The sequence below is a fragment of the Salvelinus namaycush genome, chromosome 11 (assembly GCF_016432855.1).
Source record: "Salvelinus namaycush isolate Seneca chromosome 11, SaNama_1.0, whole genome shotgun sequence".
Classification (NCBI taxonomy): Eukaryota; Metazoa; Chordata; class Actinopteri; order Salmoniformes; family Salmonidae; genus Salvelinus; species Salvelinus namaycush.
In genome coordinates, this window is record NC_052317.1 from 291,307 (window position 1) to 313,826 (window position 22,520).

A 22,520-nucleotide genomic window follows, 5' to 3' on the forward strand; every position below is an offset into this window, starting at 1 on the left:
AATGTATTCATCTGTTGAGTTAATTCCATGTCTCAGGCCATCTGTTTTGTAGATTCAGTTATATTCTGCAATCTAAAATGAATGGTAAAGATAAGCACTGTATGATTTCAAAATTTGCAGTGGTCATATTTCCATTCATTTAGTTGAGGCATATAGCAGGATCAACACAACCGTGGCATGGGATGTGGACTCATTTTAACATTGTACTAATTTTGTGATCTTGAAGCATCTGACAAACTGTAGTTGTATAATGTTTGGTTACTACACATTATAGTTTACTGTTAATCAAGTATTTGCCATATGCCATCCAGATGACTACATCTCAATGATCAAACTCACTTACTGAATGTGACTTGTTTCCTACTCTTTCCAGAGTCCTATTCGACTATGACAAGACAAAGGACTCAGGGCTCCCCTCTCAGGGGCTCAACTTTAAATTCGGGGACATCCTGCATGTGGTGAACGCCTCAGACGACGAGTGGTGGCAGGCGCGGCAGGTGACCCCGGAGGGCGAGGCAGAGGAAGTGGGTGTCATCCCCAGCAAGAGAAGGTAAACCCCCTCCTGTTTTACTCTTCTAACTCGTAGTTAGTTGTACTCTTGATGTCCCAGTTCTGAATAAGTCCTTGATTAGACAGAGAGAATAAAAAACAAAAGTGTTTCGGACCTCCTCGACAAGTTACCTATCCCTGCCATAGTCCGCAGCTCCTACACAATTAATGCTGTGACTTCAAAACACTTTTACCTTTGAAGAACTTGCCGTTCTAAAATAGATTTGGCACATTCAGGTACATATTGGGTTCCTCCCTGCCGAAGCTTTGGTTTCCATTAGACCGTTTCTGAATATTTATCCATAGCCTCTGAGTGGTCTGGATATAGATACTTCTCTGTGTCCGATGTCCTGTATGTCAGGGCCACAAATGAATGGAAAAGTACTGCAAATCTAGAAATTGCATGGTGCTTATTTTAACCAATCATATTGGATTGTTGCATACAGTAGGATTTACAAAATAGTTCACTCAATAGCAGACTACTTTTGAGCTATGAAAACATCTAACAAACATTGAATTTTGAATTCCTGGAATCAGGAAAGAGAATAAGCAGGGAGGGAATCTTCCAACTCGGAATCCTCGAACAGGGAACGCTCCAAACCAGGAATTTTGGGAACGTTTCTTGAATATTTTTTACTTTAATTTTATTTAACTTGGCATGTCAGTTAAGAACAATTTCTTATTTACAATGACAGCCTACCAAAAGGCCTCCTGCGGGGATGGGGGCTGGGATTTAAAAAAAATATATATATATACACTGCTCAAAAAAATAAAGGGAACACTTAAACAACACAATGTAACTCCAAGTCAATCACACTTCTGTGAAATCAAACTGTCCACTTAGGAAGCAACACTGATTGACAATAAATTTCACATGCTGTTGTGCAAATGGAATAGACAAAAGGTGGAAATTATAGGCAATTAGCAAGACACCCCCAAAAAAGGAGTGATTCTGCAGGTGGTGACCACAGACCACTTCTCAGTTCCTATGCTTCCTGGCTGATGTTTTGGTCACTTTTGAATGCTGGCGGTGCACTCACTCTAGTGGTAGCATGAGACGGAGTCTACAACCCACACAAGTGGCTCAGGTAGTGCAGTTCATCCAGGATGGCACATCAATGCGAGCTGTGGCAAAAAGGTTTGCTGTGTCTGTCAGCGTAGTGTCCAGAGCATGGAGGCGCTACCAGGAGACAGGCCAGTACATCAGGAGACGTGGAGGAGGCCGTAGGAGGGCAACAACCCAGCAGCAGGACCGCTACCTCCGCCTTTGTGCAAGGAGGTGCACTGCCAGCGCCCTGCAAAATGACCTCCAGCAGGCCACAAATGTGCATGTGTCTGCTCAAACGGTCAGAAACAGACTCCATGAGGGTGGTATGAGGGCCCGACGTCCACAGGTGGGGGTTGTGCTTACAGCCCAACACCGTGCAGGACGTTTGGCATTTGCCAGAGAACACCAAGATTGGCAAATTCGCCACTGGCGCCCTGTGCTCTTCACAGATGAAAGCAGGTTCACACTGAGCACATGAGCACATGTGACAGACGTGACAGAGTCTGGAGACGCCGTGGAGAACGTTCTGCTGCCTGCAACATCCTCCAGCATGACCGGTTTGGCGATGGGTCAGTCATGGTGTGGGGTGGCATTTCTTTGTGGGGCCGCACAGCCCTCCATGTGCTCGCCAGAGGTAGCCTGACTGCCAATAGGTACCGAGATGAGATCCTCAGACCCCTTGTGAGACCATATGCTGACACATGCACATTTGTGGCCTGCTGGAGGTCATTTTGCAGGGCGCTGGCAGTGCACCTCCTTGCACAAAGGCGGAGGTAGCGGTCCTGCTGCTGGGTTTTTGCCCTCCTACGGCCTCCTCCACGTCTCCTGATGTACTGGCCTGTCTCCTGGTAGCGCCTCCATGCTCTGGACACTACGCTGACAGACACAGCAAACCTTTTTGCCACAGCTCGCATTGATGTGCCATCCTGGATGAACTGCACTTCCTGAGCCACTTGTGTGGGTTGTAGACTCCGTCTCATGCTACCACTAGAGTGAGAGCACCGCCAGCATTCAAAAGTGACCAAAACATCAGCCAGGAAGCATAGGAACTGAGAAGTGGTCTGTGGTCACCACCTGCAGAATCACTCCTTTTTTGGGGGTGTCTTGCTAATTGCCTATAATTTCCACCTTTTGTCTATTCCATTTGCACAACAGCATGTGAAATTTATTGTCAATCAGTGTTGCTTCCTAAGTGGACAGTTTGATTTCACAGAAGTGTGATTGACTTGGAGTTACATTGTGTTGTTTAAGTGTTCCCTTTATTTTTTTGAGCAGTGTATATATATATATATACAGTGGGGAGAACAAGTATTTGATACACTGCCGATTTTGCAGGTTTTCCTACTTACAAAGCATGTAGAGGTCTGTAATTTTTATCATAGGTACACTTCAACTGTGAGAGACGGAATCTAAAACAAAAATCCAGAAAATCACATTGTATGATTTTTAAGTAATTAATTTGCATTTTATTTCACGACATAAGTATATATATATATGAAAAAACACACATCACGACAAGAGAGACACCACACCACTTCATAAAGAGAGACCTAAGACAACAACATAGCATGGCCACAACACATGACAACACATTATGGTAGCAACACAACATGGCAGAAGCACATGGTAGCAGCACAAAACATGGTACAAACATTATTGGCCACAGACAACAGCACAAAGGGAAAGAAGGTAGAGACAACAATACATCATGCGAGGCAGCCACAACTGTCTGTAAGAGTGTCCATGATTGAGTATTTGAATGAAGAGATGGAGATAAAACTGTCCAATTTGAGTGTTTTTTTGCAGCTCGTTCGTCGGTAGCTGCAGCGAACTAAAAAGAGGGGCGACCCATGGATGAGTGTGCTTTGGGGAACTTTAACAGAATATGAAAGTGTGTTGTATGTGGAGAATGAGGGCTGCAGTAGGTATCTCAGATAGGTGTGAGTGAGGCGTAAGCATCAACCAGCGGGTCTTGTGACGGGTATACAGAGATGAGTGCAGTGATGTGTCCTATAAGGAGCATTGGTGGAAAATCTGATGGCCGAATGGTAAAGAATATCTAGTCGCTCGAGAGCACCCTTACCTGCCGATCTATAAATTACATAATCTTGCAACCCTCAATTGTGTTACTGACATATTTTATCAGGTTAACGACCTCTAATGAACTTTCATGACCTTAACCCTCAGGGTGGAGAAGAAAGAGAGGGCGCGGCTAAAGACGGTCAAGTTTAACTCCAAGTCGCGAGACAGAGGGGTAAGTAACATTTCTGTCTCGTTATGAGGAAGGAGGACATTAGATTTAGTGTTTGATCTGATTAATGAGTATTGTGACACTTTAAAGCAATACTTGCATTGTGTTTAATTAGGGTTTGAAGTGTATGATTATAGAATTAATCATGTAGTCTGCATACAGGATGACCTCACCATTTGGAATATATAGTGGGGTCTGAAATGATTGACACCCTTCATAAAGATGAGCAAAAATGGCTGTAAAATAATTAAAATACTGAGCTAAAACATTTTAAAATAATATTTTTTTTAATCCTTTTTTCTCCCCAATATGATATCCAATTGGTAGTTAGTCTTTTCCCATTGCTGCAACTCCTGTACGGGTCAAGAGTCGTGAGCGCTTGAAACACGACCACGCCAAGCCGCGCTGCTCGCTTAACCCGGAAGCCAGCCGCACCAATGTGTCGGAGGAAACCCCGTACAACTGGCGACCGTGTCGGCGTGCATGCACCCAGCCCGCCACAAGAGTTGCTAGAGTGCGATGGGACAAGGACATTCCAGCCGGCCAAACCCTCCCCTAACCCGGACGACGCTGGGCCAATTGTGCGCCGCCTCCCGGTCAGCTGCGATACATCCCCGTATCGAACCAGGATCGCTAGTGACGCAGCTAACACTGCGATGCAATGCCTTAGATCGCTGCGCCACTCAGGAAGCCCAAATGATATTATTTTATACTAATAAAATACTCAGAGAAAGGTATTTTGTTTAACAAGTAATACTTTTTTTCTCAAAAAGGTAGGGGTCAAAATGATTGACAATGTGGTTTTCAATTGATATTTCAGTCATTTAAAGGGGCGTATCCTCTTATGTTTAAGGGGCGTATCCTAAGTAGGTATAAGGGGCGTATCCTCAGTAGGTATAAGGGGCGTATCCTCTTATACCTACTGTAAAATATGGTGGTGGATCTTTGTTATGGGCATGCTGGGAATCTCGGGCATTTAGGGACAAGGCCATTTGGCCTTCAAGAGGTTCTTGAAAAATATGCAATTACATTTTTAAACCAAAAAATAGTAGCTATTCTTTAAAGAAAAACATAAGTGTATATAGATGTACATAAATAATTAGCCTACATGTCGAAGTGTAGGTTATAGCCTATGCGTATTGGCTACAGCCTGTCATGTCCAGACCGATGCTGACAGTGAGGGAGGCACCTGAAAATGTAGCCAAACTTTAATGAGACTTTTAATTACAAACATTTGCTGTAGAATGGCCCTTAATGAAGAGCTCAGGGACTTTCAATGTGGCACCGTCATAGGTTGAGTTATTAAAGTCAGTTCATAAAATGTCTGTCCAGCTAGAGCTGCCCTGGTCAACTGTAGGTGCTGTTATTGTGGATGTGTCTAGGAGAAACAACAGCTCAGCCACGAAGTGGTAGGCCACACAAGCTCACAGAATGTGACCGGCAAGTGCTGAAGCGCGTAGCGCATAAAATTGCCTTTCCTCGATTTTAACACGCACTACAGAGTTCCAAACTGCCTCTAGAAGCAATGTCAGCCCAATAACTGTTCGTTAGGGAGCTTCATGAAATGGGTTTCATGGCCGAGCAGCTAGGAGAATGCTACCTTCCCAAATGCAAAGTTTGGTGGAGGATTAATGGTCTGGGGCTGTTTTTCATGGTTCAGGCTAGGCCCCTTAGTTCCAGTGAAGGGAAATCTTGACGCTACAGCATACAATGACATTCTAGACGATTCTGTGCTTCCAACTTTGTGGCAACAGTTTGGAGAAGGCCCTTTCCTGTTTAAGCATGACAATTCCCCCTTGCGCAAAGCGAGGTACATACAGAAATAGTGTTTCAAGATCGGTGTGGAAGAACTTGAGCCCTGACCTGCACAGAGCCCTGACCTCAACCCCATCGAACACCTTTGGGATGAATTGGAACGCTGACTGCAAGCCATGCCTAATCACCCAACATCAGTGCCTGACCTCACTCATGCTCTTGTGGCTAAATGGAAGCAAGTCCCCGCAGCAATGTTCCAACATCTAGTGGAAAGCCTTCCCAGAAGAGTGAAGGCTATTTTAGCAGCAAAGGGGGGACTAACTCTATATTAATGTCCATGATTTTGAAATGATCGCCCGACGAGCAGGTGTCCACATATTTTTGAAACTGCTAGCATTTGCGCTGTTTTCCTGGTAATTGCATTTTGGAATATTAGAGTTTATAGCCTATTTCTGTATGCACATTGCTGCACTTATTATGTGAAAAATTGCCTAATAGTTTATCAACATTTTAAGATAATCTGTTGCATCAGCTTCATTTGTTTTTTAAAGTTTTTTTGATCTATCACGTCCAACAACTGTCCCAGAGTGTATTTGGAATATTTATTTCTCGCACAGAAGGACAGCTGACCCATAGAATAGGTTAACTTTTGTACTATGGGGGATAGTAGATTGACATAGGCTTGTGCTTTTGCTGTTCATTAGGCCTACTCATCTTGTTGGCTGACGAAAAGTAAATGTGGACAGTTATAACATCGATATGCGCCTCGGAATTCGAAAAGGACGCACGTCGTTGCATTTCTGATATGTCTGTCTTCACTTGTAGCTTGTAGTCAGGCATTGGCTATTAATAATTTAGATATCTGAGAGAGCCATGTGAGTGACAGGTGCTTCGGGCACGGCGATTGGCAGCCGGGAGAATGTTCGATTTTTTTATTTAACCTTTATTTGACTTGGCAAGTCATTTAAGAACAAATTGTTATTTACAATGATGGCCTACCCCGGCCAAACCCGGACGACGCTGGGCCAATTGTGCGCTGCCCCAAGGGACTCTCAATCACGGCCGAATGTGATTCAGCCTTGATTCGAACCAGGGACTGTAGTGACGCCTCTTGCATTGAGATGCAGTGCCTTAGACCGCTGCGCTACTCGAGAGCTCATAAATAATTTAGGGAAGGGAATTTTCAACTCATAGAACATTTTAGGAAAAGTCTCAGTGCCGTTATCCTCACAAGGGGAACTATTGAAAACGGGGTGTCAATAATCTTTTGCCCTACACTTTTGAGATTTCTGTATTTATTTATTACAATAAATAAATAATTACTCTACAAGGTGTCGAAAGCGTTCCACAGGGATACTGGCCCATGTTGACGCCAATGCTTCCCACAGTTGTATTTATTTATTTATTAAACAAAATCTCTTTCTCTTATTTTTTTGGGAGCATTCAATATAGCTCATTATTTCAATTTTTATTTCATTTTTGCTCATCTTTATCAAGGGTGTTAATAATTTCAGGATCCAGTATTTTACAGCAGAAAATGTAATTTGCAGAATTTCAAATTGTGTGTATAGTTTTAGTCCAATGATTAGTACTTTCTGCTGCCACTTGAATTACAAATACTAATCAATCTGATTGTGACTAATGTTTGGAAATGCTAGACAGCTCTTTAACAGCATGTCTGTCGACAACCTTTTGACTGACGCTGCCTCAAGTCTAGCTGTCATTCATTTCCCTTTTTTAATAACTTTTAATACAACTACATTGACAAACCTGAGTGGGCGAGCCCATAGACTAGATGTGTTACCATCCAAAAAGTACCCCGCACGCCAACCGAAACACCCCAGTGCCGCCGACTCCTAACAAGGCAAACCGAAAAAGACAAAACGTGCATGAGTGGAAAAGGAGGGAGAGATACGCTTGCCATTGACGTCTGACCGTCTGCCACTTCTGCCACTACCTCCACCACCCGACTCTTTTCCTTGCTCTCACACTCCCCCTCTTTCTCTCTCTCTCTCTCTGTTTATCTCAATAGTCTTCAACTTTACTCGCTAGGTGCAGCATGGCCCTGGATGCAGTGAAATAACCCAAAGCAGGTTGGACTGAATTGGCCCCCAACCAGTAGACACTACTGATGTCACTAGATCTATCTAAAGCTTGGGAAAGATTGGGAATGGGACGATATTTACAGCTAATCTTGTTAGCATTATAGGGGATAAGAAAGCACTGAAACAAAAGCAGTGAAATTGCTACTCTTGGCATGTGTATGCACAAAAAGCTAGCTTTGGGGGTTTTCCCTTCTCTGCATCCCATTTTGCATGCAAATCAATTGCCTCTTAAGAATTATGACGTAGGTCACCTCGTTTTTCTTCCCAAGCTTTCTCCGAGGCCTCCTCACCACTCACTCATCTTTGCTTTGCACATGCTCACTTTGTGATGGGGTGGCATTATCAGCCTACTGTCAGTCACTATTAGGCAGCCAATGAGTGATCTTGGCTCTCCACATACGATTGGTGATTGACAGAGCGGTAGAATCTCGCCCATCGTGTTCCGATACATCATTTTCCTTTTAGTGTTTTGGTGATATAGAATACTTTTATTTTGTGGCTGACAAGGATTTTTTTCAGGGATTTTTTTAACAATTTGAGGCTTTCTTTTTCTTGTGTAAGATATGTACTGTATTTTATATTAAAATATGTATTACTAATCAACCATAATTCCTAAAATTGCACACCTTGAACTTGATTAGCAAGCACTATGGAAATCAATATCTAACCCCAGTATTGATGAGCATTAATTACACTGAGTATACCAAAATATAGAAACACATTCCTAATATTTAGTTGCACGCCCCCTTTTGCCCTCAGAACAGCCTCATTTTGTCGGGGCATGGACTCTACAAGGTGTCGAAAGCGTTCCACAGGGATACTGGCCCATGTTGACGCCAATGCTTCCCACAGTTGTATAAAGTTGGCTAGATGTCTTTTGGGTTGTGGACCATTCTTGATACACATGGGAAACTGTTGAGCGTGAAAAGCCTAGCAGTGTTGCAGTTCTTGACACAAACTGGTTCGCCTGGCACATACTACCATTCCCCGTTCAAAGTCACTTAAATATTGCCCTTTCTCCCTCTGAATGGTGCACATACACAATACATGTCTCCATTGTCTCAAGGCTTAAAAATCCTTCTTTAACCTGTCTCCTCCCCTTCATCTACACTGACTGAAGTTGATTTAATAAGTGACATCAATAAGGGATCATAGCTTTCACCTGGATTCAACTGGTCACTCTGTCATGGAAAGAGCAGTGTTCTTAATGTTTTGTATACTCAGTGTATATACTGTTTAGCCTTTTGCCTGATATATTGGGTCTTGAAGTGGCTGATTAGCTTAATAAATACAGCTCTGAAATGTGGCTTGACGATTGTGCCAGTATCTGGATTTTTTAAACTTTAGCTTCATGCTTACCCTGCTACAGGGCTAGCCACATTGTCAGAGTATAAATCAGCATTTAACTCTCATGCAAATCTTGCTTCAGGTCTAGCTACATTGTCAATGCCAATTGTCAATGCCAATGCCATGTCATGCCAACCCCGCTAAAGCACCATCATCAGAGTAGAGTAGACATCAGCCTTTAGCTCTCATGTTAACCTTGCTACATGGCTAGCCACAGAGTCAAAGCACCAGGTGGTGAGGGGCTTCTATATTTTCTCCATACCGACATTAGACATTCTCCATACCTTCTGCCCACCCCCCCTTCCTTTCGTTTTCTTCCTCAGCAGTCACTCAATGACAAGCGTAAAAAGAACCTATTTTCCCGAAAGTTCCCTTTCTACAACAAGGATGCAAGCGAGCAGGAAACGAGCGATGTTGACCGTAAGTACAGCGAGATCAAGAGACCGTTTACACCCGGGCATTCTGGGTTGTCAATGGTAGAGATCAGGCACGGGAGGGGAGAAGAGGCCAGTGAAGGCACACCGGACACAGTGGGGCAGTGTTGGCAACAGGGGCCGAACCATGACCCCAGCCCACAAGAGAAACATAAAATTCACCCATGCAACACTTGGAAAAATGGGCCAGTGCAACTTTGGACACGAACCAGTCCAGCATCCTTCTCGTAAGAGCCGGTTTATAGTCAATTTCCCTATATAATATTGGACAGAGCTGCAATGTAGCCTATCACAAACAACATGAAGTCCGTGTATCAGCCTGTTTTCTCTCCTGTTGAGCCAAGATGGCCACCCTGTTGCATTGCCACAGCAGTGTCCGGTGGTAGTCCTCCCCCACTCGTCTCTTTCTCTCTGTGACTCCAGTAACATTTTGTCCTTGTGGTTGTTCTTTCCTTGTTTGGCTTGCTCTCTGCTGACTGCTCCACAGGACAACCCTGATGACATGCTATCCAAAAGCCAGAGTAAGTCCCCCCCAGTCCCCAATCCAGCTACCCACCGCCACCCATACACAACACTCCATCTCTTCACAATCTTTATAATTTTCTCACTTCTCCTGACCTTATATCAGTGATATCAAGTGAAATATGCCCCCAGAGCATATATAATATAATTTGAACATTCAGTGTCCCCTCTCCCCCTTTCTCGGTTTCATTCTCCACACTGTTCCTCCAGTGGTTTCTCAGCAATGCTTCATGCTCATCTCAACCCCAGTCTCTCTTCCATCCAATAACTGAGCTGACCGAAGGCTTACAGCTGTCTCTTGTCTTTGTTTGTACTTTAAAGGGATAGTTTACTTATTTTTTTTGCTCATCGTTTTATTTACAAAACGATTAAATGAAAACATCTGAGGTAAGTTAAAGATGAGCTAAAACTTTTAACTTTTTAAAGTTTTAGCTTATCTTTACCTTGCTTAGGATGTTGTAATTTCATCGTTTTGGAAATAAGCTAAAACTTTTTATTGAACCAGGTAAGTCCATCCAGATCACATTTCCATCCAGAGCCTATTTTTATCACCTCATACAACATCTGCATGTATTTTTGCCTCATACAACATCTACATGTATTTTTCTAATAAAACATCTACACTGATACCACTAGAAATATGCCCATACATGAAACAATCATGTGTGGATGCTCTTGAACTGGGCAGAGCTGGCTTGGATTAGTTGACTTGCAAAAGACGAAGAGTCACTTTGGGATGTGTTCTGCCTATTTGTGAAGCCATACAAGGGTTCAATTGTTTGAAAAAATATAAAAATCTGAGAATGAGCATGCTCTGTGTGTACATGTGTACTCGTGCCCCAGAATAGTGATATATTTGTGTTTGTATGTATAGGTTAACAGTGAAGTATCTTATTTTCCATTGTGTGTAACCTTAAAAAGTGATGTAATTTTGATGTGTGTGAGGGTCACTTCTTTTGTAACCATGCAAAGTGTTGTCAATTGATCACAATGACACGACCTAGCTCATTTTACACTAGCATCTCCTATCTGTTTCTCTTACTTCTGTATTGTTGTGACCCATAAGGAATTTGTACCAAAAAGCCACTCATTTCAATCACTGTATCATTGCCTCCATTGTGGCTACTTAGCTGTGACATTTTCCAGATTTCTTTTAAAGTTTCCGGAATTTTGCAACTCTAGGCTACTTACCCATACGTTGCTGCTTTGTTCTAATTCCAGAACACGTCACTTCCAATGCCAGTGATAGTGAAAGTAGTTACCGTAAGTCTACAAGTAGTTTTCCACTGCCCAATTAATGAATGCCTGCTTCTCTGCCTTGCGCCACAATACAGTATAATACTGCACTGGCAGTGCTAATGTGAGCTACCAAATCAGTACGTTAAATATGTCCGTGTGTGAGGCAACATTTGCCCAGTGATCAGCTAGCTAATGCTTTACTGATGGCCACGCTGTGTGAGTGAATGGCTGGTTCTGATGATTTGTCCACATAACAAAGGATCCTAACACCTTTAATGCTTTGTTTTTTACTTTGAGGTACGTATCAAATGGCACTGAATAGGGATATGGTCAATAGTAGTGCACTATATAGAGAATAGGGTGCCATTTGGGACGCACCCATGGAGAAGACTCCAACGTTAGCCTCAAACAACTGACCAATTAATTGTAGCATGCCCCTCACCAACATGCCAGAGTGTACTACTGTATATCTAAAATGGACTATAATGCTCTTGTGCTTTGCTTGTTCAGTAGCTAACTCAGTTAACCCTCACTGATTAAGCTTATGGCAATGATGGCTTGTGAGGCTTGAATTGGATGAAGTACTCAGGTGCTGCATGTACACTCGTGTTGCTGTGTGTGCATGTGTGTATTAGAGGTCTTCACGGGTCCACCAGACCCGAAATTCCAAGATTGAACCCGGGACCGGTCCTCTGTTAATTTAATTGGTGAGGTGATGAACAACTTTGCAAGCTTGTTATCTGTGTCAACCAATTGCAACTTAAAACGTATTGCTTAGGCTGGCCAGGTCCAGCTGAAGCTGGTTCCGGCCGCTCACCTCGTGCACCTGTTGCTGAGAAGAGAAGAGAGGGGAGCCTTGGCCTGAAGTAAAACGAAAGTTAGAGGAGAAAGAGTATAGTGAAAAGAAGCCAAGAAGGGGAATGCCCCCCATGGGGACATGTTTTAATATTCTAGTGGACAGGTCGCTAGTCATGTTTGATGCAATTTTCTATCTTTTATTTATTTACTTTCCATGTTTATCATTTGTTTTATCATTATATTATTGTATATTATTATGATTATTGTAGGCCTATTTATCCTCATCTAAACCAGTTCTTTAAATGTGCAAAAAGTGTTTTGTTTCATTCTGTTGAGACAATTTCGTTGGCTAAATTAATTTCCAACTGTAGGCTAATCTTAGTGTTCGCTGCAATATACAGTTGAAGTCAGAAGTTTACATACACTTAGGTTGGAGTCATTAAAACTTGTTCATCAACCACTCCACAAATGTCTTGTTAACAAACTATAGTTTTGACAAGTCGGTTAGGACATCTACATTATGCATGACACAAGTCATTTTTCCAACAATTGTTTACAGGCAGATTATTTCACTTATCATTCACTTTATCACAATTCCAGTGGGTCAGAAGTTTACATACACTAAGTTGACTGCCTTTAAACAGCTTGGAAAATTCAAGAAAATGATGTCATGGCTTTAGAAGCTTCTGATAGGCTAATTGACATCATGTGAGTCAATTGGAGGTGTACCAGTGGATGTATTTCAAGGCCTACCTTCAAACTCAGTGCCTCTTTGCTGGACATCATGGGAAAATCAAAAGAAATCAGCCAAGACCTCAGAAAATAAATTGTAGGACTCCACAAGTCTGGTTCATCCTTGGGAGCAATTTCCAAATGCCTGAAGGTACCACGTTCATCTGTACAAACAATAGAACGCAAGTATAAACACCATGGGACCACGCAGCCATCATACCGCTCAGGAAGGAGACGCGTTCTGTCTCCTAGAGATGAACGTACTTTGGTGCGAAAAGTGCAAATCAATCCCAGAACAACAGCAAAGGACCTTGTGAAGATGCTGGAGGAAATAGGTACAAAAGTATCTATATCCACAGTAAAACGAGTCCTATATCGACATAACCTGAAAGGCCGCTCAGCAAGGAAGAAGCCACTGCTCCAAAACTGCCATAAAAAAGACAGACTACGGTTTGCAGCTGCATATGGGGACAAAGATCGTACTTTTTGGAGAAATATCCTCTGGTCTGATGAACCAAAAATAGAACTGTTTGGTCATAATGACCACCGTTATGTTTGGAGGAAAAAGGGGGATGCTTGCAACCCGAAGAACACCATCCCAACCTTGAAGCACGGGGGTGGCAGCATCATGTTGTGGGGGTGCTTTGCTGCAGGAGGGAGTGGTGCACTTCACAGAATAGATGGCATCATGAGGATGGAAAGTTATGTGGATATATTGAAACAACATCTCAATACATCAGTCAAGAAGTTAAAGCTGGGTCGCAAATGGGTCTTCCAAATTGACAATGACCCCAAGCATACTTCCAAAGTTGTGTCAAAATGGCTTAAGGACAACAAAGTCAAGGTGTAACGCTCATTCCTTCGACGGAAAATGTGAATCTGACCATCACCCCTGGTGAGCCAAAACCGCGACTCATCAATGAAGAGCACTTTTTGCCAGTCCTGTCTGGTCCAGCGACGGTGGGTTTGTGCCCATAGGCGACATTGTTGCCGGTGATGTCTGGTGAGGACCTGCCTTACAACAGGCCTACAAGCCCTCAGTCCAGCCTCTCTCAGCCTATTGCGGACAGTCTGAGCACTGATGGAGGTATTGTGCGTTCCTGGTCTAACTCAGGCAGTTGTTGTTGCCATCCTGTACCTGTCCCACAGGTGTGATGTTCAGATGTACCGATCCTGTGCAGGTGTTGTAACATGTGGTCTGCCACTGCGAGGACGATCAGCTGTCCGTCCTGTCTCCCTGTAGCTCTGTCTTAGGCGTCTCACAGTACGGATAATGCAATTTATTGCCCTGGCCACATCTGCAGTCCTCATGTCTCCTTGCAGCATGCCTAAGGCACATTCACGCAGATGAGCAGGGACCCTGGGCATCTTTCTTTTGGTGTTTTTCAGAGTCAGGACACTAAAGAGGCCTTTCTACTAAGTTTTCATAACTGTGACCTTAATTTCCTACCATCTATAAGCTGTTAGTGTCTTAACGACCGTTCCACTGGTGCATGTTCATTAATTGTTTATGGTTCATTGAACAAACATGGGAAACAGTGTTTAAACTCTTTACATTGAAGATCTGTGAAGGTATTTGGATTTTTACTAATTATCTTTGAAAGACAGGGTCCTGAAAAGGGAACAGATTTTCAATGTACCGATTCCATGGCACATGGTTTATGAATTGACACGCAATTTTCTGTTTCCTGCTGCAGGCCTAAAAACTATGGGTTTAACATTATGAATTAATATTTACATTGAAAATAGAAGCCGTCTCTTAATGAGTTCCGAGAGCCGATCTGTTATCCAACGATTATTATTATTACTGGATGACAGAGCATGGGGACTGGCCTGATAAATCAATCAGATTTTTATTTGGAAATGTTAGGATTATTTTTCTCTTCACTTGCTGTCACTTAGTAGTTTTGGCCTACAGTACTCTCGACCGGTCCCGTTGTACAGCGCCATATTTTCCTAACTGAAACCCTTAATTAAATCGGTTTAGCCGGGATTGTAAAATGAATCAGTTGATGCATTGGTCCAGAGCCAGGTGTTATTTGCGGAGAGTCACATCAGGCGGCATTGGCGGAGAGTCAGGCGGAGAATGATGCTTTGAAGAGGGCGAGGAACGAGATGGAGTCACAATCCATGCCAGGCTCACCTGTGAGCTCTGGAACTCCACCTCCTGTTTGTGGACTCTGCAAACAATGTGTCCTTGATGAAAATACCTATCTATTTGTGGAAAAAGCACCCTAATTAACTCTTTAGTCATATCACAGTTTACCTATTTGCTTATGGTTTTGCCTACACCTAGCGACCTGTTTCAATTATATGAGCAAAAAATATTACGTTTTATTTGGAATGGCAAACCAGACAAAAATAAAAGGGCGTATTGTCTCACCCTATTTCAAGAATGGCCTTTTTCCCTTTATTCAGATTACAACCACTAACTTTCTGTTATTTGAAAACAAAATTGTCTCCAAAATATTGCTGATCTATCAGTAGTCTAAACTGTGGCACAAATTGACTATCTGTTCATAAATGAACGGAGGAGTTTTCAGTCTGATAGTCTTTAACCTCTCTTGGGTACGTGAGCAGCCAGTGAAACTTCAACAGCCAGTGAAACTGCTGGGTGCCAAATTCAAATACATAAATACTCATTATAAAAATTCAGAAAACAAAACATATTTTACATAGGTTTAAAGATTCACTTCTTGTGAATCCAACCACGGTGTCAGATTTAAAAAAAAAAAAAAAAAAAAAAAAAAAAAAAAATGCTTTACGGCGAAAGCATACCTTACGATTATTTGAGAACATAGCCCAGCAGACAAATCATTACAAGTAACCAGCCAAGTAGAAGAGTTACACAAGTCAGAAATACAGAAAGAGATTAAATTAATCCCTTACCTTTGATGATCTTCATATGATTGCACTCAGCAGACATTCATTTACTCAATAAATGTTCCTTTTGTTCGATAAAGTCTCTTTATATCCAAAAACCTCCGTTTTGTTTGCACGTTTTCTTCAGTAATCCACAGGCTCAAACGCAGTCAAAACAGGCAGACAAAAAATCCAAATTGTATCCGTAAAGTTCATAGAAACATGTCAAACGATGTTTATATTCAATCCTCATGTTGTTTTTAGCCTAAATAATCGATAATATTTCAACCGGACAATAACGTCAATATAAAAGGTAAACAAGAAAGGCACTCTCTCGGTCGGGCACATGAAAAAGCTCTGTGACACTTTAGGGTCCACTCATTCAGACTGCTCTTACTTCCTCATTTTTCAGAATACAAGCCTGAAACAATTTCTAAAAACTGTTGACTGTGGAAGGCATAGGAACTGCAATTTGAGTCCTAAATCAATGGATACTGTAATGGCATTGAATAGAAAACTATAACAAAACAACTACTTCCAGAATGGATTTTTCTCAGGTTTTCGCCTGCCAAATCAGTTCTGTTATACTCACAGACACTATTGTAACAGGTTTGGAAACTTTAGAGTGTTTTCTATCCAAATCTACCAGTTATATGCATATCATATATTCTGGGCCCGAGTAGCAGGCAGTTTAATTTGGGCATGGTTTTCATCCAGAATTCCGAATGCTGCCCCCTACCCTAGAGAAGTTAATATATACATTTTTTGACCAAGTTAATCTGCTCATGTTGTGTGCGTTCAATTATTTGTGACATTGTGGTTACAACGAAGAATGTAAACAAAACAAATCAAATATATCCTATTCATAATGAATAGTCAGATGTGTGATCCAAGTTTTTTTTTTTACTTGCTATATTACGTACTGTATCACTAAAAAAACTTTTACATTACCATGTAGTTCCAATTAAATGGACTGACGGGGAGTGTTGTGCAGACTCAGGACAACTGAGCTTTGGAGAAATACGCAGATTTAAAGAGGAGTCATGTTGTAAAGCTCCATATTTTCCTGACGGAAACCCAGGGGGTTTTGTTTTTCTTGGAATAGAAACACCATAATATTAATCAAATTAATTAATCTACTTAAAATCAATCTCATATACTATGTTATTACAAAAAAACGGTTTTAAATTTGCTAGTACAGCCAATATTTAAAACAGTCAAATGCTTCTCAAAGATGCCCTCTGGTGGTCAAACTAGCACTAACTAGCATTGATGGCAACAACACTTAAATAACGTGCCATAGAATTCTGAGGCAGTCCGCATGCTGTGCTGGAGTACGACGCAACTTTTAAAGGAAGAACCACTGTAGCATGCACAACGCAGAGGATGGACACTTCTTACATGTAGTGTGTATACTTTTCAAGTAACAGTATTTCCTTTTTAACATTTTGAATGACATCACAAAATAACAACCAAACCGATATTAGTGTTATTTTAGGTCGCCTCTGACCATTCCCCACGTTCTATGTTAGAAATATTGTTCCAGTATTCCCCCCACCAGCGGTTGGTGTTGGTGTCCGAGGCACAAACGAAAAAGTTGGACCCTTTGTACAAGTTGTCAGCAGCCGTGTTGTTAGTAGATTGGCTGTAACTTTTAAACCAAATCTCCTGGTGTTTGTGCTTCAAAACGCTCAGTGGCTGTCGTGGCCTGCCATTCACCACAGTGTCCACGTGTGGCTACTGTTCCAGTACCTGCAAACTGAGATGAGGATATCTTTCGCCGATATCGCACAGTGTTTCACCAGCTGGAGTCAATGGGTCAGTGGCGGACCTGACACCGTTCATTTGAAGGGATTTCAGTCCCCCTCAAAGCGCAAAATGTATCATCGGAAGCAGAGTCCACTCTAAACGTTGATGCTTTGTTTCCTTAGACGAGCGCAGTGCTTGAGGAAGTGTTTGAAGGACAAGAGAAGTTAATTTCAGCTACAGTATCGCATGACTCCAAGGAGGAGGGAAGTTGCTCACTCGAAATGAAAAGAATAGTATATCAGGTTTGCTGATTGAATTTGACAAGATATCATAATATCTGCTTGAGTCAGACTCTGTACCAAGAGGTATCGAAATTAATTTTTCCCAAGGGGTCCTGTCTTCAGATACTCCTTGTGGATGACTGTGTTGCAGCCAGAGTTAGGAGAAGGCAATGTGGTCAGTGGAGACGGCACGGTTACTTGTGATCACAATTGGTTGTTTTTCCAATCCATCAGTGCGACCAAATGATCCATCAAGTCTGCTCCGAGTAGCAGGGGTTCAGTTTCGAGGCTGGTAACATACAGTGAACAAGCGATACATTTGGAAGTGTAGTTTCAGCATGAGTCTCATTGTGAGAGGCGAGGTAATCGAGTGAAACCTCAAAGTTTAGTGTCGCAGCGTTCCATTTTTAACTTAAAGGGCTGGATTCACAGCCCTTTTGAAATCATTAAATAATGTTTGAGAGATGATCGATATTGTCGAGCCCGAATCAATTAGCGCATCATGGGTTAAGCAGTACTCCAGGACTGTTTCCAGGTAGCGACTTTCAGAGATGCGTTTTGTGGTCATAATCTCCACAAAGTGGAGTGATTGTTCGCAACGGCGTGATGTGTTATTTGTATTCATGGTGAAAACAGATCGACTTATCGGAGTTTGAGTGGAATTGGCTTTTGCGATGTTTGCCTTGTCGCAACACTGGTATCTGAGTCTAAAGTCAAAGCCCGTGGGCTTGTTTCTTGATCGAGTGGGCCCTGGATAGGGTTTTGAGTGATAGTTTACATCCTTGCTAGTGGTGTTAATTTTGGTGGAGCTGTTCTCCGGAAAATCCAAGCCTAGTCATGGCGACTTTTCTTTTTCCTCTTTCTCAAAATGTTTGCGTTTCTGTACTTAACAGAATTTTTTGAGAACATTTGTCTTCAGTTTGATCGTCATTGAACCCTTTGTTACCTGTTACTTTGTGTGGGTTGGGTGTAGGAACGTAGCGATCAGGTTGATTGTAGTGGTAGTCATTTCGCTTGCGACGTTGTCGGTATTGTGATTTCGTGGTAGATACCGTTGTTGTGCATCATCTCTCAACTTTCCTATCCCTGATAATGCACCCTCTAACTGGAGTGAGTGCTCCTGTTCAATATTGAAAACTGAGATGTCAGGGCTCTTCGCGCGGCTCAATTTTGATGCATCAAAAGCTGTGCTTGCAAGCTCTCTGAGTTCTGAGATTGGCAAACCAACGTGGGCTGTAGGGCCCAAGTAGTTAATGAAGTTGGGATACATGTTCGACAGAAACATTTGTTTGAATGGTAATAGCTCTTACATTTCTGTTTCAGTGAGTAGGCCAAAGTAAGCTGAACGAAGCCTATGCTTGTGGTAGTTCATTCCGAGCTTGTTTGACAGTCTTAACCAGCGAGCTGTCGTGTTTGCGAATTGGAAACCACTGAATTCTATTTTCAAAACTGTGGCAAGGTTTGCGTAGTCGTTTGGCACGTGTTGCTGTTTTAGACGGATTAACCTTGTCACGTGTCTATTCGACATTCGCTTCAACAGGTGAAGCCTGTCAGTATCTGTAGCGTTCGGGTAGCCATTCAAGGCGTACTCTATGTCTGCTAATAATGTCTGTGTCTTTTGACTTCCCTGAAACGGGGCCAAAGGTGCGGAAGTTGGGCCTTCCTCTGACACCGCCTAGTATATACAGTGCTTGCAAAAGTATTCAACCCCTTGGCATTTTTCCTATTTTGTTGCATTACAACCTGTAATTTAAATTGATTTTTATTTGGATTTCATGTAATGGACATACACAAAATAGTCCAAATTGGTGAAGTGAAATGAAAAACATTACTTGTTTCAAAAAATTCCCAAAAATAAAAAACGGAAAGTGGTGCTTGCATATGTATTCACCACCTTTGCTATGAAGCCCCTAAATAAGCTCTGGTGCAACCAATTACCTTCAGAAGTCACATAATTAGTTAAATAAAGTACACCTGTGTGCAATATACAGTGGGGAGAACAAGTATTTGATACACTGCCGATTTTGCAGGTTTTCCTACTTACAAAGCATGTAGAGGTCTGTAATTTTTATCATAGGTACACTTCAACTGTGAGAGACGGAATCAAAAATCCAGAAAATCACATTGTATGATTTTTAAGTAATTCATTTGCGTTTTATTGCATGACTGCTAAAGCAACACCCAAGTGGTTTAAGGGGAAACATTTAAATGTCTTGGAATGGCCTAGTCAAAGCCCAGACCTCAATCCAATTGAGAATCTGTGGTATTACTTATAGATTGCTGTACTCCAGCGGAACCCATCCAACTTGAAGGAGCTGGAGCAGTTTTCCTTTGAAGAATGGGCAAAAATCCCAGTGGCTAGATGTGCCAAGCTTATAGAGACATACCCCAAGAGACTTAGCTGTAATTGCTGCAAAAGGTGGCTCTACAAAGTATTGACTTTGGGTGGGTGAATAGTTATGCACGCTCAAGTTTTTTGTCTTATTTCTTGTTTGTTTCACAATAAAAAATATTTTGCATCTTCAAAGTGGTAGGCATGTTGTGTAAATCAAATGATACAAACCCCCCCAAAAATCTATTTTAATTCCAGGTTGTAAGGCAACAAAATAGGAAAAATGCCAAGGGGGTGAATACTTTCGTAAGCCACTGTAGGTCTGGATTGGCTGGAAGCTTGGCCCCAGTGATGTACTGGGCCATACACACTACCCTCTGTAGCGCCTTACGGTCGGATGCCAAGCAGTTGCCATACCAGGCGGTGATGCAACCGGTCAAGATGCTCTCAATGGTGCAGCTATATAACATTTTGTTGATGTGTCATAACCATCCTTTCAAAGCACTTCATGGCTACCGATGTGAGTGCTACAGGGCGATAGTAATTTAGGAAGGTTACCTTTGCTTTCTTGTGCACAGGGACTATGGTGGTCTGCTTGAACCATATAGGTATTACAGACTCGGGTCAGGAAGAGGTTGAAAATGTCAGTGAAGACACTTGCCAGTTGGTCCGCGTATGCTCTGAGTACACGTCCAGGTAATCTGGCCCAGTGGCCTTGTCTGGCCCCGTGGCCTTGTGTATGTTGTCCTGTTTAATGGTATTTCTCACATCGGCTATGGAGAGCGTGATCACACTGTCGTCCGTAACAGCTGGTGCTCTCATACATGCTTTAGTGTTGCTTGCCTCGAAGCGAGCATAAAAGCCATTTAGCTCGTCTGGTAGGCTCGCGTCACTGGGCAGCTTGCGGCTGGGTTTCCCTTAGTAGTCAGTAATAGTTTGCAAGCCCTGCCACACCCGACGAGTATCAGAGCCGGTGTAGTAGGATTCAATCTTAGTCCTGTATTGACGCTTTGTCTGTTTGATGATTCGTTGGAGGGCATAGCGGGATTTCTTATAAGCATCCGGAGTAGTGTCCCACTCCTTGAAAGCCGCAACTCTAGGTGGTCTAGAGTTTTCTTTCCTCTGGTTGCACATGTGACATGCTGGTCGAAATTAGGTAAAAATGGATTTAAGTTATCCAGCATTAAAATTCCCGGACACTAGGAGCGCCGCTTCTGGATGAGCATTTTCTTGTTTGCTTATGGCCTTATACAGCTCATTGAGTGTGGTCTTAGTGCCAGCATGGTTTTGTGGTGGTAAATAGACGGCTACGAAAAATATAGTTGAAAACTCTCTTGGTTAATAGTGTGGTCTACAGCTTATCATGAGGTACTCTACCTCAAGCGAGCAATACCTTGAGACTTCCTTAATATTAGATATCGTGCACCAGCTGTTATTGACAAATAGACACACACACTCCCACCCCTCTACTTACCAGACGTAGCTGTTCTGTCCTGCCGATGCACGAAAACCCAGCCAACTGTATATTATCCGTGTCGTCGTTCAGCCACGACTCGGTGAAACATAAGATATTACCGTTTTTAATGTCCCGTTGGTAGGATATTCTCAAACGGAGATCATCCAGTTTATTTTCCAGTGATTGCACATTGGCCAATGGAACAGATGGTAGAGGCGGGTTACCTACTAGCCGACTAATTCTCACAAGGCACCCAGATCTCCGCCCTCTGTATTTCCATCTTTTCTTAACGCGAATGACGGGGATTTGGGCCTGGTCTCGGAGAAGCATATATCCTTCACCTCGGACTCATTAAAGAAAAAAATGTTGTCCAGTTCGAGGTAAGTAATCGCTGTTCTGATATCCAGATGCTCTTTGCGGTCATAAGAGATGGTAGCAGCAACATTGTGTACAAAATAAGTTACAAACAATGCGGGGGGGAAAAACACTCAAAATGGCATAGTTGTTTAGGAGCCCGTAAAATGGCAGCCATACCCTCTGGCGCCAAACTGGGGCTGATTAATGAATTGTCAATACATTTAGTTGATTCTCTGCTAAGTTCAATACTGTTTTTAATATTGTTGAATTCCGTTTAAATGTCTGGATTCCGTGATTCCGTCCACCTTCTCCGCACCGCAGATTTTATAGAGCCTCATATGTGTAGGCTATAAGAGTAGTAGGATAAAGAAATGCAAGTCGTGTCTGGAACATGCCGCCGGCATATCTCCATCTCTTTCTCTGTCTCGCAAAGGCACACAAAATTACTAATTTACTTATTTTATGTTTAAGGAAGTGTGTAGGTCGCATTCTTTATCGTAGAGCTGTGAAAGCTATGTATTTAGATCCGCCTGCCCGAGACAAATTCAGCGATTGCTTTGGCATGTCTGTACCGTGAAGCAGTCGAGCAGGATAAATATTTTCCTAAGGACCGCCCTTTTGACGTAATGTTGCAGTGAAGTGATATAAATCGTTGTAACACTTAGGAGAAAAAACAATCAGTGTTTTGTGTGATGATGTAGGC

General features: G+C 42.4%; 1 protein-coding gene across 12 annotated transcripts in view; it reads left to right on the forward strand.

Annotated features, from left to right (window-relative positions):
- LOC120055693 (disks large homolog 1-like) overlaps nt 1-22,520 on the forward strand; it is a 234,941-nt gene that overhangs the window by 201,376 nt on the left and 11,045 nt on the right. For 4 of the 12 annotated variants that reach the window (XM_039003592.1, XM_039003596.1, XM_039003591.1 and 1 more), the window contains 4 exons: nt 374-550; nt 3,785-3,851; nt 9,379-9,475; nt 11,233-11,274. In XM_039003592.1, coding sequence (XP_038859520.1) covers nt 374-550; nt 3,785-3,851; nt 9,379-9,475; nt 11,233-11,274 — 383 coding nt within the window. Of the gene's footprint in view, nt 1-373; nt 551-3,784; nt 3,852-9,378; nt 9,476-9,976; nt 10,011-11,232; nt 11,275-22,520 lie in introns of all 12 variants that reach the window. The other 8 variants (XM_039003593.1, XM_039003597.1, XM_039003588.1 and 5 more) reach the window with 5 other exon arrangements.